Here is a 17,220-nt window from a genome sequence, read left to right as displayed (position 1 = left end):
GCAACAATCCGTTCCTTTATGTGCCCCTGCATTGCTGGTGCCCTGAACACCAGCTAAGCCTGCCTATTGGGTAATAAAACACTAAGGGCGAACACGTGCTGGAAGCTGTTGTTAAACAGGCAGAGGAGCCGGGCTGGTCCAAAAAGTTGGCCACCTAACCCTGGAGCAAAGGTTGCGGGCGAGGGGGCCGGGGCGCATGCGCAGTGAAGCGGACGCCTGCCAAGAAGAAAAGAGCAGGTGGGGGCTTTTTTTGCGCTTCCCCTTTTGACTGCGGAGCCAAAGCGTCGGCGGGCCTGGGACTTCCTGCAGCGGCGGCGAGGCGCGGAAGGGACACGCGCGAGCCCCTTTGCAGTTGCTTGCCTGCCTGCCTGCCTGCCCGCCTGCCCGCCTGCCTTCCAATGCAGCAACCTGCGACAGGTAAAACTTTCTGGGCTCGAAGCCAGCGAAGTGCATATACGGTACTTCGGAGATGAGCCGCTTTTCCCAGCAGAGGGACTGCTTTTCTCCAGCTCTCCGGAGAACCACTAGGCGCCTTTCCCCGGCTTGTGCTTCTGAATGCAAAAAGAGGGGTCGGCCGTCCCTTCCGCCTTATAGTGGTCGCTTATACAAGCCCCCACTGCTGCATAGGGCATGCGGCATTCGCCTTCACCTGAGTCTGGTGACCTCCAGGTGTTTTGGACTACAACTCCCATCTAAAATAAATCAATAAATCAGAATTGATAGTTCAAAACACCTGGCGGTCACTAGACTGAGGAAGGCTACCCCCATTTACTGTATTTATTGCATTTCTATCCAACCTTTCCCTCCAAGGAGCTGTAACATGGTTCTCCCCCTCCTCAATCCCCAAAACAACTTTGTGAAGTGAGGTGCGCTGAGCAGGTGCCTAAGGTTCCCAGTGAGTTTTGTGGCTGAGTGGGGATTTGAACCATGGTCTCTCCCAGATCCTAGTAGTCCAACACTCTAACCTCGGCCCCACACTGGCCATTCCCATACCCCTGGCCAGCATCTCCAATGGTCATGGATGATGGGAGTTGTAGTCCATCAGATATCTGGAGGACACCACGGATAGGCTTCCTCCCCAAGCTAAGTTCTCATGGTGGCCAAATTCCCATAAGGACCTAGGACTCTAGATAGACTGCCTCTGGATGGGGGGCGGGGGTGTGTGTTTCCATAAGAAGAGCCTGCTGGATCATGTAGTCTTTTCGGAAACAAACAGGACCTGAGCACAAGATCACTCTCCCCTCCTGCAGTTTTCAGCAATGGGTATTCTGAGGCGTACTGTATCCAGCAATGGAGGTGGAATGCAGACATTGTGGCTAGTAGCTATTGAGGGCACCCCATAGGCTATACTTAACCTACACTGACTTGCAGCAGCCAGGCGCTGTGCTTAGCCCTGGAAATGCCCGGGATTGAACCCAAGACCACCTGTATTCAAAGCAGATGCTCTACCGCTGAGCTACAACCCTTCCCCGCACACTTGGGAGCATCATTTAGGAGGCATTTCTGCTTGGAGGTGCCAGAGATCTCTCGATGCACTTGAAATGTGTGTTTTCTGATGGGTTGGGTCACTGCCTTGAAGCTACTGGCCTTCAGAAACTTTGCATTTCCAGCACTCCAGCTGCTGGCGCGGGCCGATGACATCATCAACCTACGCCTGCAGGTAGATGCCTCTTCTAAGGGCAGAGCTGGCAGTGAGTAGCCATAGAACCTAGCAGATTATGTTGCCCTCACATCTCAGGATGCCTCTGTGCCTGTATGTTGGGCACCTTGGGCACTGGAGTTCCCCATAAGCAACTCCTAGAACGGTTGTGTTTGTAGAATTGCACCAAGAAAGTAAAGACTAACCAACAAGAGAAAAGATCTGTGGGGAAAGGAACATGTCTCTCCCCACGCAGCAATGTGAGAAGAGCCAGCAGGATCAGGCCAGTGGCCCAACTAATCCGGCATCCTGTTTTCACAGTGGCCAACCAGACGCCTCTGCTGGGAAATCTGCAAGTAGGAGTCAAACACAACAGCACTTTCCTGTGGTATCCAGCAACTGGAAGCATTATACTGGCTCCAACTGTGGAGCACTTGTGCACAGCCATCATGGCTAGTGGCCATCAATAGTTTACCTCCTCCATGAATTGGTCTAATCCTCTTTTAAAGCCATCCAAGTTGGTAGCGTCACTGCCTCCTTTTATGCATCCTGAATTTTCCAACAAGGTTGATTAACCTCCTGTACTTCATTTAATGAATGATGATAAAATGTGGTCATGGGTGGGGTGGGGTGGAGTGGAGGCCTGTTTATGGAAGAGATCTGTTTATGGAACCCATGCCTGTTTATGGAACCCATGCCTCCTGATTTGCTTACACGGAAGTAAGCAAGATCATATCCAGTCTTTATTGAGATTTCATTCTGATTTGTTTGCAGGGTGGTAATAGGACTACGAGCATTTGTCCTGATTTCCTTGCAGGGTGTTTACACGTCTTCCTGTTATCCTTTCACTCATTCCGCACTTTTCAGTGCATTTCCCAGTTCACTATCCTAACTGCAAAAGAAGAGTCCAGTTTCTTATTTCTTAAAGTTGAATTGTTGCACTATGGAGACATAGCTTTGATTCACTTTAATTTTTGCCAACCTACATTTCCTGGTATGCCTTTTGAACCCCTCCCGCAAAATGGCAACAGCCTGAGAAAGGCCCTGTGGCTAATAGCCCAAGCATTCTCCAGTATTTTGTTTGTTTAAAATATACTGCCTTTAATGAACCGCTCAAGGCAGTTCTCAATAAAATCATTAAAATAGATTGAACATACAATAGAGAATTGATCTTTATTAATTTCTTTTAAACAAACTGCTCCTCAAGGAGGCTTTAAAACTAATCAGTGCAGGTGAACTTTTTTTACAGCAGATCCACCGAGGATAAGGCTGTCCGTGGCTGGTATCCATGATGGCTGTTTGCTCTGACTCTGTGGTCAGAGGAACTAATGCTTCTGAATACCAGTTGCTGGGAACCACAAAGGGGAGAGGCCTCTTGTGTCCCAAGCTTGCTCACAGGACCCAAACTAATGGATTCCAGTTGCAAGAAAGGAGATTCCAACTAAACATCAGAAAGAACTTCTGACAGTAAGAGCTATTTGACAGTGGAACGGACTCCCTTGGGAGGTGGTGGACTCTACTTCCTTGGAAGTTTTTAAGCAGAGGTTGGATGACCATCTGCCATGTATGATCTAGTTGAGATTCTTGCATTGCAAGGAGGTTGGACTAGATGAGCCTTGGGGTGCCTTCCAACTCTCCAGTTCTATGATTCTGTCTGCCCGACCACTGTGAGAAGAGGATGCTGGACCAGGTGGGCCATTGCCTGGCCCTGCAGGGTCTCCTTATGTTCTTATGACTGTCTCCAGTATCAGTGACAGGATGTCCCAGAAGACCAGTTAATAGTTCTGCAGTTCTTGTGTTCCACTTCCGGGCTTTCCATAGGCATTTCCATGCCACTGTTTAAACAAAATGCAAGACTAAATTGCCGGATCCAGCACAGCTCTCCTGGTGTTTTTAACGGCAGTCAAACTAGATGCTGAACCAACAAAACAACAACAACAACGTGGGGTGGCAGGTGGAGAGAACAACATCACCTACCTGATGCTTGCCATTGTAAACGGGTGCACTTCCCAAAGGATGGAAGACTGCCATTTCCAAACAATGAGAAAATGCAGTCTCAACACCTGGGAAACAATAGCATTTGCCAACCTGGTGCCCTCCAGATGTTTTGGACGGCAACTCCCATAGAAAACACCAGGTTGGCAAAGGCTGTCTTATTGCTTCAAGAAAAGTGCCCCTTCAGGAGAAAGATGTCTAGGTTTAGAGGACCAAGCTGATTTTTCTTGTAAAAAATAATAATCATGTGTGTGGTGGTGGTGGGGGAGCAAAATCTGACCAGGATGAGCTTTTCCAGCAAGGGTTGAGTGACCCAAATATCTCCTGACTTCCTGGTGTCCGGCCTTCCCTTTGGCCCTTGAGGAATGGGTCAGTGGGGCAGGGGAAGGCAAGCTCTGGCCTTTGGGGTCGGAGCTAGGAAGTTTTTACCCAGGAAGGTGATGCCTTGACACCGCTGGTGAGCTGTTCTGGCACTGGGCTGTGAACTCCCTTCGCTTTTATAAACGAAACCCGCCTCCCCCCCCCCCCCCTTGAGAAACACCTGTTTAAACTTGCCAAACAGGTTAATATTCTCTCTCTCTCTCCATTCCCCTCCCTCTGGCAGTTCGTGGAGAACAGGTTGTGGAGTTTCAAAACAGAGCAGCGATTGCTCAGCACCATCAAGGAGCAAGCCACCGCATCCACGCCGCCGAAGAAAGGGGGACCTGACCACCCTCTCCCGGACACCCCATGAGAAAGACCCATTTCCCAGGAGTCACGGAAGCATCGAGCCTAAGGATGGCAGCCCCCTTGTCCCCCTTTCAGCTGGCATGATCCTTCTCGCCCTGCTCTTTTTATTTTTAAAAGCTGAGTAGCTGTCTGTCTGTCTGTCGGCACTGTTGTCATTGAGAAGGCAAGGAGAGGTTCTTCGCCACTACCCAGCTGGCCACTTTGGTTCTAAAGCCTGCGGAAAGCACTTTGACAGCAGCAGCAGCAGCAGCTGAATCAGCTGGTTCCACCTTGCGCCATGATCCGGAAAGTTTTCCTTCTGTTGCTGGCTATCCCCGGTAAGTCCTCGCCCTCTGGGCTCTTTTTCCTCTCCGTTTTACCTCCTCCTTGACTTTCTCTACAACACACACACTTTTCGTTGGCTGTTGAGCTCTCTGAAAGAGAGATCGGTTTTTTTGTAGCTCCTTTATTTCCCACAGACCGACTTAGTGAGTAATTGGGTAATGATAGCTTTGCCTAATCTCTGCTGGTCTTTGGGGGGGATGCTTTTGGATGGGGAAAGTCCTGCTTCGGTTTCGTTCCAGGCCCACCCACCCACCTTCCTAAGCCTTCCTTTATGTACCTGATGGGAAAGGCAGAGGGTGTGTTTGTGTGTTTTAGGGATCCTAGACATTGCTTGATCCCCTGTTGTTGACTTGCTGTGGATTAAAGAGCCTCTGCTTGATGTAGCCTGTTTTGCAAAAGGCAGATTCTTAAGGGGAGATGAGCTGGAAAATGAGATGCCTGGGGATGTATGTATCAGGATTTTGGAGGAAAGATGGACGGTTGTCAGTACCTTTTGCAGAACGAACTGGCCTGTGATAGTTCTACACATCTGCATTGTGGGGGGTTGGACTGGATGGCCCTGTGGGTGCCTTCCAACCCTCATCTCCTGGGAAGTGAGGTGCTTCGGCATCCCAGGTTCTTGATCCCATCTGCAAAGGCAAGCTGGGATGGGACCCCTCTCTCTTTTCCCTCCTCTTGCTGGAGGATGAAACAAAAAGAGGGCTTGCAGTCTGGAGATGCCCAGATTGTGGTAACCTGACCCAAGGAAATTCAGCAAGTGATGTTTTCCCCTTTCCTGGAATGGAAACCAATTGGGTGTCGAAAGCTGAAGCTGCTGCACCCCCCCCCCCCCCAATATCAGGCTGCTCTTGGTCCTTTCGGTGGAGTGGAGAGGGATGGGCCACCCTATTTCTTGCAGCCGTCAACACACTCACAAGCTCTTCCCTTGAAATGACAACCGTAAGGGCAACACCAAAAACAGATTTCTTGGATTTCCTGGTTTCTTCATTCTTCTTAATTACATTTGAAAGTTAGGAAAAGCAAACCTGTTGCCAAAAAAAGATCCATTTGGCTGAGGATGCAGGAAGCTTAACTTTTCTGTTGCAAAGAAAGCCACTTTCTGGTGGGAAAATGCCATCTCCTCCTGTGTCGTGTCTTTCACAATAACTGAACTTGGCTTGCCTCCCACATGGGAAGGTAGGCTATTCTGTGCCAAGAGCCCCCGTCTGCCTGTCTTTCTCTCTGTCAGCTGCTTGCTCTGGAAATTGTTGAAATAACGTTGTTTCCTGCCTTGCTTGGGTGGTTGCGGAGGCTGAGAAGTTGTGGCGTTTGGTGGAGTGGCAATAGAAGACTCAGGAGAGGGAGGCTGGATCTAGACACATCAAAGAAGCGTTTCAGTTAAATGCGCTGTAAATTTAAACAGGGAAAACAGGTACAGAAAAACCTGACTCCACAGCGACATCTGGTGGCACAATGCTGTATCGCATATACAATGCATATGAATCGCTTTTTCTTTACCAATCTAGCTGAGGCTGGAGTTCCCTGAAAGAAGCTAAGGGGAAGTTACTATGTACTTAAGAAGCAAGGAAGCCATCAGTAACATACCCATGAAAACAACTCACCCCAGTGATTTTATGTGGGATGCCTAGGTGCCCGAATATATTTTGTTCGGGATCTGGAGGCGTGAAGTACAAATGGACCTCATTCGCATTTCAAAGCACAATGATGCCACTTTAAACAGTCATGGCTTCCCCCAAAGAATTGTTGTGGTTTGTTAAGGGTACTGAGAGTTGTTAGGAGACCCCTATTTCCCTCATAGAATAGCAATTTCCTGAGCTCCCTGTGAAGCAGGATTGCTTATTAAACCACTCTGGGAACTGTAGTTCTCTGACCGTGTACAGCAGGGGTGTCGCCAATTCAGTGACTCCCAGGTGTTGTCAGGCTTCAGCCCCAACCATCAATTACCGTTCACCTTGCTGCTTGGGGCTGATGGGAGCTGGGGGTCTCCACCATCATCTGGAGGGTGCCACAACATTGGCTAGCCCTGACGTTGCCGCGTTGTTCTTAGTGCAGCCTGAAGAGTGGGAATTCAACAGGGTGTTTTCTTGCTATGCCGAGGAAAGCTTCACCAGTTGGATTTCTGCCTGCCCAGAGCACAGGGGCAAATAAACTGAGGGAACAGGCTGCTCTCCTCTCACCACAGAGTGACCACAGCGAACCTCCCTAATCTGAGAGACCCCGTTGGGCACCATTCTGCTTCACTAATTTGATAAGATTTGGCATCATGGGATGCCATTTAGAGGAGGGGGCAGTTAGCTTTGCCTTTTCCACTTGCCTCTTTGCCTGTCTCTCTCTCTCCCCCCCCCCCAATTCCCTTCCTCCAGCAGCTTTGAAGTGACTCGACTGGTTTTTCATTACTCTCTCCGGAAGGAGCTCCAGCCCTGCAAGAGATGCTGACTCGGGGTTTGTGCCTTATACAACCACTCGCAGGCCGCAAAAGCAGCTCTGTGAGTCACAGAGACCAGTTTGGGAAAGGCTTCAGGGTTGAGCGAGTCCACGGAGTCCACGGGGCTGCCAGGCAGGCTCTGGAGCCTGGGACTGGGGCGGGTTGGCTGTGGGAGGGAAAATCATAGGATTGTCAATCTGGAAGGAACCCCAGGGGTCATTAGTCCAACCCCCTGCAATGCAGGAGTCGCAGCTAAAGAATCCCTGATGGATGGCCACCCAACCTCTGCTTAAAAAGCTCCAATGGGGGGCACCTTCTGCCGGAGTCCTTTCCACTGTCAAATAGCTCTTACTGTCAGGAGGTTCTTCCTGTTTTTTTAGTCAGCACCTCCTTGCTGGTGATTTGAATCCATCAGTTCGGGTCCCACCCTCTATAGCAGCAGGAAACATGCTTGCTCCATCTTCCATGGGACGGCCTTTCCGATATTTGAAGATGGCTCTCGTATCACCTCCCAGCCTTACCTTCTCCAGATCCAACACCTTCAATTGTTCCTCATAAGATATGGAGTGGTGTCTAGGGATAAACTAGGGGTGGGGCTTGCAAGATGGGAATGTGGCACCCCCTTTTTGAGACTCTTGGGGGGCCTGGTGGACAAAAGGCTTGGCAGAGCTGGGAGAGAACCCCTTTGGGCCAAGCAGAAAGTCTCACTCTGAGATCTTTCCCTGGAAAAGGGGGCTAATTTCCCTAAAACTCTTTTAAAGCCATCTAGGCTGGTGGCCGTCACTTCCTCTTTTGGGAGTGAGTTCCGTAGTTTTAACCATGTGCTGCATAAAGAGCCGCTTCCTTTTACATGTCCCAAATCTTCCATCATTCAACTAAGGCAGTGACAGGTCCAGGGTTACCCAGCGAGCTTCATGACCAAGTGGGGATTTAAACCCTGGTCTTCATAACCTTGGAGCAAGAGAGATATTCCTGTGCATCCAGGGGGGTGATTGAGTGTGTGATTGTTCAGTGAGGTGGTCAGTTTTTGTCTAATTCCATCTAGATACTCTGCCTTTGGGTTCTTAAAAGCACCTGCTGTTTTGCTCTCTCCTGCATACACACAACACATTTCCACCCTGCCCTCAGTTGGGTTAATTTCACCTCTTCCAAGCCTTGGTGGGTATCTCATGCAGGAAACACAGAGGTGGCCAGCTATCAGGAGACCTTCTGCTAGCCATTCCCTCCTATTGATGAAACCTCAATCAATCACCAGTCCGTCAAACAGGAGAATGACTGTATGCTAACTGGGCTCAAAACATTGTGCATGAAGTTGCATTGTCTTTGAGCCCTCCTGCTATTTACGTGAATGAATGTCTATTTTTGGTGTGGAACAGAAACCGGAAGGGAGGGCATTAGTAATGTTGAATGAGTATTCTAGCCTATGTATCATTTCTCAATCATGCATTGTACAGAGATTGTAGCAAGCATCACTATCTAAGGCTCCAGGTGGTGGTGGTGAAACTACGCTTGGATGAGACACATTTAAACTGCAGTTTGTCCCATGACACTGCAACAAAGTGCATAGAATAATAGAATTATGGGGCTGGGAGGGATCTCCAAGGGTCTTTAAGTCCAATCCTCTGCAACACAGGAATCACAACTCAAGAATCCTTGACAGGTTGCCATCCAACCTCTACTTAAAAACCTCAAATGAAGGAGAGTCCTCCACCTTTTGAGCGGGTCCGTTCCACTGTTGAATGTCTCTTGCTGTCAGAAAGATCTTCCTCCCCTCCAGAGCATCAGCACAAAACAAGCTTGTTCCATCTTCCACAGGGCAGCCCTTCAGATATTTGAAGAGAGCTCCCATAGCACCTCTCAGTCTTCTCCTCTCCAGGCAAAACAGACCCAGCTCCCTCCCTGGGCCCATGCTCACCAGGGATCAAAAGCCAGCCCAAATCCTGCTTGGCATCCTTGAGAGACACACATTTTTTTGCATCAGTGCTTTCCATCGAAACATCTCTGGTGTGCATTATGCCTAAAGCAGCCGTAAACTGCCTCTTCCCTTTCTCCGCAGCTGTTCCTGCAGCTGTAAAAGGGGGCTAATGGACACTTCCCTGGTAGCTGTCCAGCTTTTGCAAAACAAGAGTTAGCAAGTGAGCCCATAAACGTCCCAGCTGGACCGATTGTGCAAGAGCAGCCATGGTGGCAGCAGGAACCTGTCGGGCAACCAGATTTTTTTCTTTTTAAAGAGCTGCTCTGACTTTGGAATAGGTGGGTGGGGCCAGGTGGTTCTTTGCATCCAGGCTCCAAGAAGCAGAGGCTCAAACGATACCTATTTTCCATTCGGTCGCTGGCCAGGTTTTTGCCTTGTGGGGCACACATTTCAAAAATGTTGATGCCTGCCTGGACGGGGTGGGGGGCTTTTTTGCAGCTTAAGAGCCACATTTTTCTAGGCAACCTCCCTGGGGTCATATGACAGGACAAGTGCAAAAGTGGGAGGAGCAACATATGCAGATTTCACCTTTGTCCAGCAAGCTGGCTTTTTTACACCCACACACCCCTCCCTCCCTCTCTGCCCTCCATGCAGGCAAGCAAGAGGCCTGATCAGAGCTCAAGGACAAATCCCAGCCAGGCAAGACCACTGAAAGAAGGTGTGCAGCAGGGCTGGTAGGGGTGTGTGGCCTGCAGAGGGCCAGGTAGAGCAGCTTGAAGAGCCACATTTAGCCTGAAGTTCCTCTCCTCTGCTATGGGAATATGTGTGATACGGTTCTCTCGATGCCTTCCTGTAGGTGCATAGACAGAAGTTAGATATCTGATGCTGGCTGAGACCAATCTTGGCAGAATTAATAACTTTGAGCTCAGTGGAAATGCGATGCACGGGTTTAGCGATCAGCACCAAACCGCCCATTCCACGGACAAATCGATGAAGGCGAGGGCTTCGGTGGCTACTGTGAGAACACGATGCTGCTGGTGGACTCTCCTTCATTGGAGGTTTTCAAAGAGAGGTTGGATGTCTTGTCTGTCAAGGATTTTTCCCCCCCACTGCGATTCATGTGCTGCCAGGGGTTGGATTCTGCCATTCTACGCTTCTGTGGAAACCAGATCCACGGAGAGCAGTGCAATTCGGTGCATGCTTGATGTGGGAGTGAATCCTGTCGAATACAATGTGGGGCTCACTTCGGATGTAAGGCGAGGCATAGGACTGAACCACTCATGTTTGAGACGTCTTACATTCTGCCGCCCGCGGGTGTCCTGCTCCTGCTTTTGAAGCTGCTGGAGAAGAGCAAGCAAATGCAGAGTAGAGCAGGTGGAGAAGAGCCATTTGCCGTGTGCACATGGGAAGAGCGAGGGGCTTAAGCAGAGACCCCGAGCATGAGGATCAGGCATTGCATACGTGTTTGTGTCTGCACACAGGTGGCTATTTCATAGGATTCCTAGGAAGCTGCCTTATAACAAATCAGATCATCGGTCCATCTAGCTCAGTATTGTCTATGTCAGTGTTTTCCCAACTTGGGTCTTGAGCTGGTATTTTTGGACTACAGTTCCCATCATCCCTGACCACTGGTCCTGCTAGCTAGGAATGATGGGAGTTGTAGTCCAAAAAATAGTTGGAGACCCCCAAGTTTGGGAAACACTGGTCTGCACCAATGAGCAGCAGTGGCTCTCTCCAGAGTTACAGGCAGGTCCATTGGTGGGGATTGAACTGGGGCTTTCTGCATGCAAGGCAGGTTCTCTACCACTGAGCCACAGAGCCCTTCCCTTAAGGCTTTAGTTCACTAGGTCTAACTTCCAGGCAAGTGTATATAGGATTGCAGCCTCAAGGGTGCTTTCAGTCATGGGGAATATTGCATTAGTTTTCCTATAATTATAATGCCGTTACTTCTGTCCCGTTTTCTAATGTTCCTTTCACACTGCAGTACTTATTGTCTTATGGAACTCTGGCTTTTTCACCCATATACTGGCATGTTGAGCTCAGGCCAACAGCAAACACTGGCAATGTCACTACACACCCATCCTTTCCGTACAGCCTGCTTCTGTTCCTCCATGAAAACAGGAAGAAAAAAACCGCATGCCAGTATACCAGCCTAAATTTGGTCACCTTACTCCTGTGATTTACTCCTGGGTCGATGGGGCTGCAAATGATCCCCCCCCCCGAATGAAATAATGCAGAATTGAGCACTATGTTCCATTTAGTTTTTTGGATTTTATATCATCTGAAAGCTCAGATGCAGTGCAGAAATTAGCAGGGAAATGGGGAGGGGGCTGCTTTGCGAATGCAACCTTAGGGCTCTTCCACACTTCTCCACGCTTTCCAGGTCTAGGTCCAAGTGGATTTTTTCTTGTCGTGGCATTTTCTTAGGAAAACCCACATTGTACCAACTTATCCACATTTACCTTTTGCCCCACTCTTTCCAGGCAGAGCTCCGCACTTTAATGCTCAGCATGCAAGTGTGGTTTTGCTTTGCCCCAGGTTTTCCCAGCAAAAACCCGCTCTTTAAAGATGATCGGAGGAAACAGCTATTTGGGTTTCCCAAAGATTGATGTTTGCTCCGATTGAGCTTCAATGGTCAGGTTTTCAAAGGGAAAACTCAGGGCAACAAACATGCTCAGACACGGAGTTTTAAATTGCTGGTCGTCCCTGGAAGGAGTAGCGGAAGGGTAAGTGTGGATTATCCATGGAAAACCCAATTGCCGTTTGCTCCAGTTCATTAGTAAAATGAGGATTGGGGGGGGGGGGAAGCGTCAGGATGAGAGAAGGGAAAAAACCCTTAGATACAGAACAGGAAAGCCTGGATCTGTGCCTAGAAATGCAGTACAAAATGAAGTTTGTATTAGCGCTTACTGCTGTAAAAATGAGTGGGCAACCTGAGGCCAAAGGGCAGTAGCCATTGGCCTAATTTCATATGGGAGCATAAGCTTGCAAGATGTTCCACAAGGCATCCCGAGAAGGAGCAAAAGAAAAAAGAAAAGAAAAGCAGTGATTTGTCAGGGACAGGGTCCCTGGTAAATGGGGATGGTTTAAAGGGTTTGCGTGCACCAGGCTCATCCTGCCGTGGGCCTCCTGCTGCTCCCTGGGTGAAGTGAAAGTTGTTTTGCAAGCCAGGAGTGCAATTTCCGCCCGCTCGCCATCCCAGCCCTGCTAGCTGGTGGTGACTCTCCCCTGCCCAGCCGGTTCTCTGGGCTTGTTCCTCGGGGACCAGGTTCTCATTAAAGAGGGTGGCAACCCTGTGATTCCTCAGCACTGGGCACGGTGCCCAGGAAGAGCTTTGCAGTCCCAGTTCCCCAAACCGCCACCCTGTCCTCAAAAAATAAAAAATAAAAAATAAAAAATGCATTAGGGTTAGGTGGTTGGGGGAGAAATCACCACCCCTTCTGATGGTGGTGGGTGTTGGATCTAAATCCCAGGCATGGGCCCCCTGCTCCACTGTGACGCTGGAGTGCTTAATTCTGGAAGCTTGGTTATAATTGCTGCTTCCCTACGTTAACTTGTAATCAATACTTAAGTGCTGCCTGGTGGCTAAATCCATTCGGAGCATAAATACGGATGTTGATGGTAGTAAATAAATTAATTAGGGATGTAAAAATGCTGTCCATTTCAAATTAAATCAGGCTCCGCCAATCTGGGTGCCCTGCAGATGTTTTGCAGAGCGACTCCCATCAGTTGCAGACAGTGCACCCATTTTAGACTGCAACATCCATCAGGCCCAGGCAGCATGATGGGAGTTGTAGTTCAAAACATCAAGATGGGCACCAGGTTGGCGAAGACTGGTTTAAAGATTCCCCATGAGCCTTCCGGAACCAGCTGGCAGGAAAAAACAGCGAAGCACAGCATACCTCTTTCTCGCCTGTGTAGGTTTCCTGCCTTCAACTCCTTTTGGACAGCGTGAAATTTGATTTCCCCCTTGCTGCTCCACACCTTTCCAAGCCCTCCAGCAGTAAATGTAAGGCCCAAAGCCAACGAAAGTTGGCTGTACTCAGAAAACCTGCAAGCGAGCCGTGACTAGATCACAAAGGATAGGTGAGGCCGAAGCAGTTTCTGCCTGAAAAAGAACCTCCATGTCCAGAGGCAGTCTATCTGTGAATATCAGTTGCCGAAGGAAAAACAGTAGCGGAAGGTTCCTCGTTTTGTGACCCGGCTTGGGGCTTCTATACAACATCTGTCTGGACACTGTTGAAAGCAGGATGTTTAGACAGGGTTAAGACAGCGGGTGGGGAATGTTTTGCTGGGCCGCATTCCCTTCTAGGCAGCCTCCTGAGGGCCACATGCCATTGGTGGGTATGGCCAGAGACAAGAGGGGCGGAGCAAAGGATGCAAATGTATCTTTGTACAGTAGGCTTGTCTCTGTAGATAAATACTCACACCTCTCTATCCTCCACCTGAATGAGGAAAAGGGGTTATCAGGGGCACATTCCAGCATTCAAGGAGGGTGTGCCAGGAACAGGCGTGACTAGGAAAGATGTCAAGTCCTGAGGGCCAGGTAGAGATGCTTGGTAAGCTCCCAACCCTTAGATGAGGTGAGAAATTCCTTCTGGACAGGGCTATGAGCAGCTAGTGTGGTGTAGCAGTGAGAGTGTCAGACTAGGACCTGGGAGACCAGGGTTCGAATCCCCACTCGGCCACGAAGCTCACTGGTGGTTGACCTTTGGCTAGTCACTGTCACTCTCAGCCGGAGCTACCTCACAGGGTTGTTGTGGGGACCTATGTACACTACTTTTAGCTCCTCAGGGGAAAGAAGGTGGGCTATAAGAGTCGTAAACATTGTTCAGGCTAGCTAAATAGGAGAGGGTACGTGGGTGCGGCCTTGTTTTGTAGTCTTCACAGAAGCATCTGGCTGCTGTTGGAAAAGGCAGCTCTGTTGTGGGCTTGACCCAGTAATAAATAATGGTGACGACAACAACAACAACAACAACAACAACAACAAATAAATAAACAAACAATTTCCATTTATATAGCACACTTTATCAAAAGATCTCAGTGCAGTGTACAACATTAAAGGTAAAGGTAAAGGTACCCCTGCCCGTACGGGCCAGTCTTGACAGACTCTAGGGTTGTGCGCCCATCTCACTCAAAGAGGCCAAGGGCCAGCGCTGTCCGAAGACACTTCCGGGTCACGTGGCCAGTGTGACATTGCTGCTGTAGCGAGCCAGAGCCGCACACGGAAACGCCGTTTACCTTCCCGCTAGTAAGCGGTCCCTATTTATCTACTTGCACCCGAGAGTGCTTTCGAACTGCTAGGTTGGCAGGCGCTGGGACCGAACAGCGGGAGCGCACCCCGCCGCGGGGATTTGAACCGCCGATCTTTCGATCAGCAAGCCCTAGGCGCTGAGGCTTTAACCCACAGCGCCTCCTGCTTCCCGGGTACAACATTAGAAACACATTATAAAACAACAATTATAAAAACATAGCAGAAACATAGTAAGAAGCATACTGGCGGACAGTTCTCTGGGAGTGTTAGGATGAGAAGATGAGCTCGGTGAGGCTCAGATAGTTCGGATGGTTCTTGGGAGAAGAGCTTAATGATCCAGGCACTGGGGGCGGTGGGGTGGGGGCACTTTAAGCAAACCCTGCCACCACCTTGAAGCCGGCAGAGGATAGAAATCGATAGCATAGCCAGGCACCTCAGCCACAAAGGTCAAGTGCTTGTGTGCTATTTACCTCATCATCTTTTCTTTAGTAATGACCTGGCTTCCGGGCACGTGAAGGGAGCAGAGGCTGAGTCAGTCCAGCCCGGGCGCTGTATTGGTGCTCAGATCCTGCTTTGTCAACGGATATACTTGGTGGCCTCAGGACAACTGTTCCACTTCAGCCTTTCCTGTTTGCAAGGTTGGAGTGAGGGGGCTAATGACAGTGGCCTGCCTTACAGGGTTGTTGTGAGGATTCCAAGGCAATGTCCATGCAGCGCTTTGATCGCTACTAAAATAACACTTTATTCTTTTATTGAGCTTCGCAAGAAACCTCCCCACCATTAATTTGTCTAATGGCAGTGGTGGTGGACCTCAGGTCCGGGAGTCAAATGCAGCCCTTCAAGTCTCTTTCACCAGTAACCGTTGGCACATGCCCCCCCCCCCCAGCTTTCTACTAGAGAATATGGTCTTGGGCTGAAAAAAGTTCCTAAACCGTAGTCTAATGAAGGCTCAGCATTGCCGTGTCCTGTAGCAGTGAGTTCCAAAGCTCCGACTCACATGGAGAAATCCTTTCCTCTGTCAGTTTTGGTGCCACTGTCCATCATTTTTATTCAAGTGACTCCCACATTTGCAACTAGGAGGTCCTGGCTGCAGATCCCCCTTAAATTGCATTTTCTGCTGCAGAAATTGTGCCACAATCCAATATTCATGGAGCTTGTTCCTTCTTGCACTAGGGTAAGGGGGCTGACTGAAATAGCTAAAAAAAGAAAATAAAAAAATCCTCCATGTTCAATTAGATATTATTTTAAAAATTAGTGTGATTGGAGGGAAGGCAGTAAGAGCCCCTCCAGACTGGCGGGGGCATCTTCTGCAACATGTAATTGACACAGTAATACATTAGTGGTGGATTTATACTGGATTGTCCGCACATCATTCCACTATATTGTTCTGAGATGTTTCCCCAGTGTTACTGCTTTATTGTCATCTGCAGGAGCACTCTGGGACAATAGCACAACAAAAGCTTAACAAACCCCCAACCATTTGTGGTATGAAAAGCTGCAAGATTTCAGTCGGATTGGAATCAAAGCAGTGTATTCACCTTGAAACTTGCAGATGCAAACAGTATTTGGAATCCTGTGTACAGTTCTGGTTTCTTCACCTCAAAAAGGACATTGTAAAATTGGAGAAGGTTTGGAAAAGGGCAACCGAAATGATAGATGGGATGGAGCGACTCCCCTATTAGGAAAGGTTGCAGCATTGGGGACTTTCTAGTTTAAAGGAAAGGCACATAAGAGACAACGTGATAGAAGTTTATAAAATTACACATGGGCGTGAAGAAAGTGGATAGAGAAAAGCTTTCCTCCCTCTCTCGTCACAGTAGAACCTGTGGACATCCAGTGAATGTTGGAATATTCAAGACAGATAAATGAATGTATTTCTTCAAGCAATGTATAGCTAAACTTTGGAAGAGATAGAGATAGCCACCAACTTGGATGGCTTTAAAAGAGGATTAGACAAATTCTTAGAGGAGAGGGGTGTGAATAGCTACCAGCCACAATGGCTATGCTCTGTTTCAACAGCTGAAGGCAGCAGTACGGTACTTCTAAATACCAGCTGCTGACAACCTCTGGAGGGGAGATTTGCTCTTGTGCTTGAATCCTGCTTGGACTTCCCACAGGCATCTGGTCGGTCACTGTGAGAACAGGACGATGGACAATAAACGGGCCGTTAGCCTGATCCAGCAAGCTCTTCTTAGCTTCTTCTTATTGTAAGTGGGTTTGTTTATAATTGCCCCGATAACACCATGAGCCCGAAACAGTCGTGAAGGGCTGGTGCTTAGCAACTCTTTCCTATATTTTGAATTGCCATGACTTCATTGAGTTGTAGTCATTGTTTTGCTGGATTTGTTGTTGCTGCTTGCTTTATTTATATGCTACTGTGCAGGGAATGGCCATTTTGCGTGCTTTCAAAGCTTGTGCAACGTGCATGCCATTTTTGGACCCGGAAAGGGCAGAATGGGGCAGGGGTGGAACTGAGCAGGCTGGGCTTATGTGCACTATGCCATTGTGTCTGATGATCCAGAATGCACCTCCTGCACAAATCAGGGGTTGCCTGTATTTGATATTACAGTCACAGGACACCCCCACCCCCAGTGTCCCTGTTTTCCAGGGACAGTCCTGGATTAACAGAAGCCATTCCAGTTTCTGATTTGATCCCAGAACACCCTGCTTTTCCTTAGGATGTCTCTATAGTCGTACCTTGGATCCCGAAGCCTTGGTACTCTGATGTTTTGGCCCCTGAACACTGCAAACCCGGAAGTGAGTGTTCCGCTTTGCAAACGTTCTTTGGAACTCAAACGTCCAACGGGGCTTCCACAGCTTCCGATTGGCTGCAGGAGCTTCCTGCAGCCAATCAGAAGCCGCACTTTGGTTTCTGAACGTTTCGGAAGTCGAACGGGCTTACGGAACGGATTCCGTTCGACTTTCAAGGTACGGCTGTA

General features: G+C 49.0%; 1 protein-coding gene across 1 annotated transcript in view; it reads left to right on the top strand.

The window, feature by feature from the left end:
- The first annotated feature begins 283 nt into the window (after positions 1-283).
- Positions 284-17,220, top strand: part of NECTIN4 (nectin cell adhesion molecule 4) — an 85,975-nt gene continuing 69,038 nt past the window's right edge. The window contains exons 1-2 of the mRNA XM_083417169.1: positions 284-417; positions 4,239-4,680. Coding sequence (XP_083273295.1) covers positions 4,641-4,680 — 40 coding nt within the window. The 5' untranslated portion in view covers positions 284-417; positions 4,239-4,640. The remainder of the gene's footprint in view (positions 418-4,238; positions 4,681-17,220) is intronic.

Source organism: Podarcis tiliguerta (genome assembly GCF_965153285.1).
Source record: "Podarcis tiliguerta genome assembly, chromosome: 16".
Taxonomy (NCBI): domain Eukaryota; kingdom Metazoa; phylum Chordata; class Lepidosauria; order Squamata; family Lacertidae; genus Podarcis; species Podarcis tiliguerta.
This window is presented reverse-complemented; position numbering and strand designations above follow the sequence as displayed.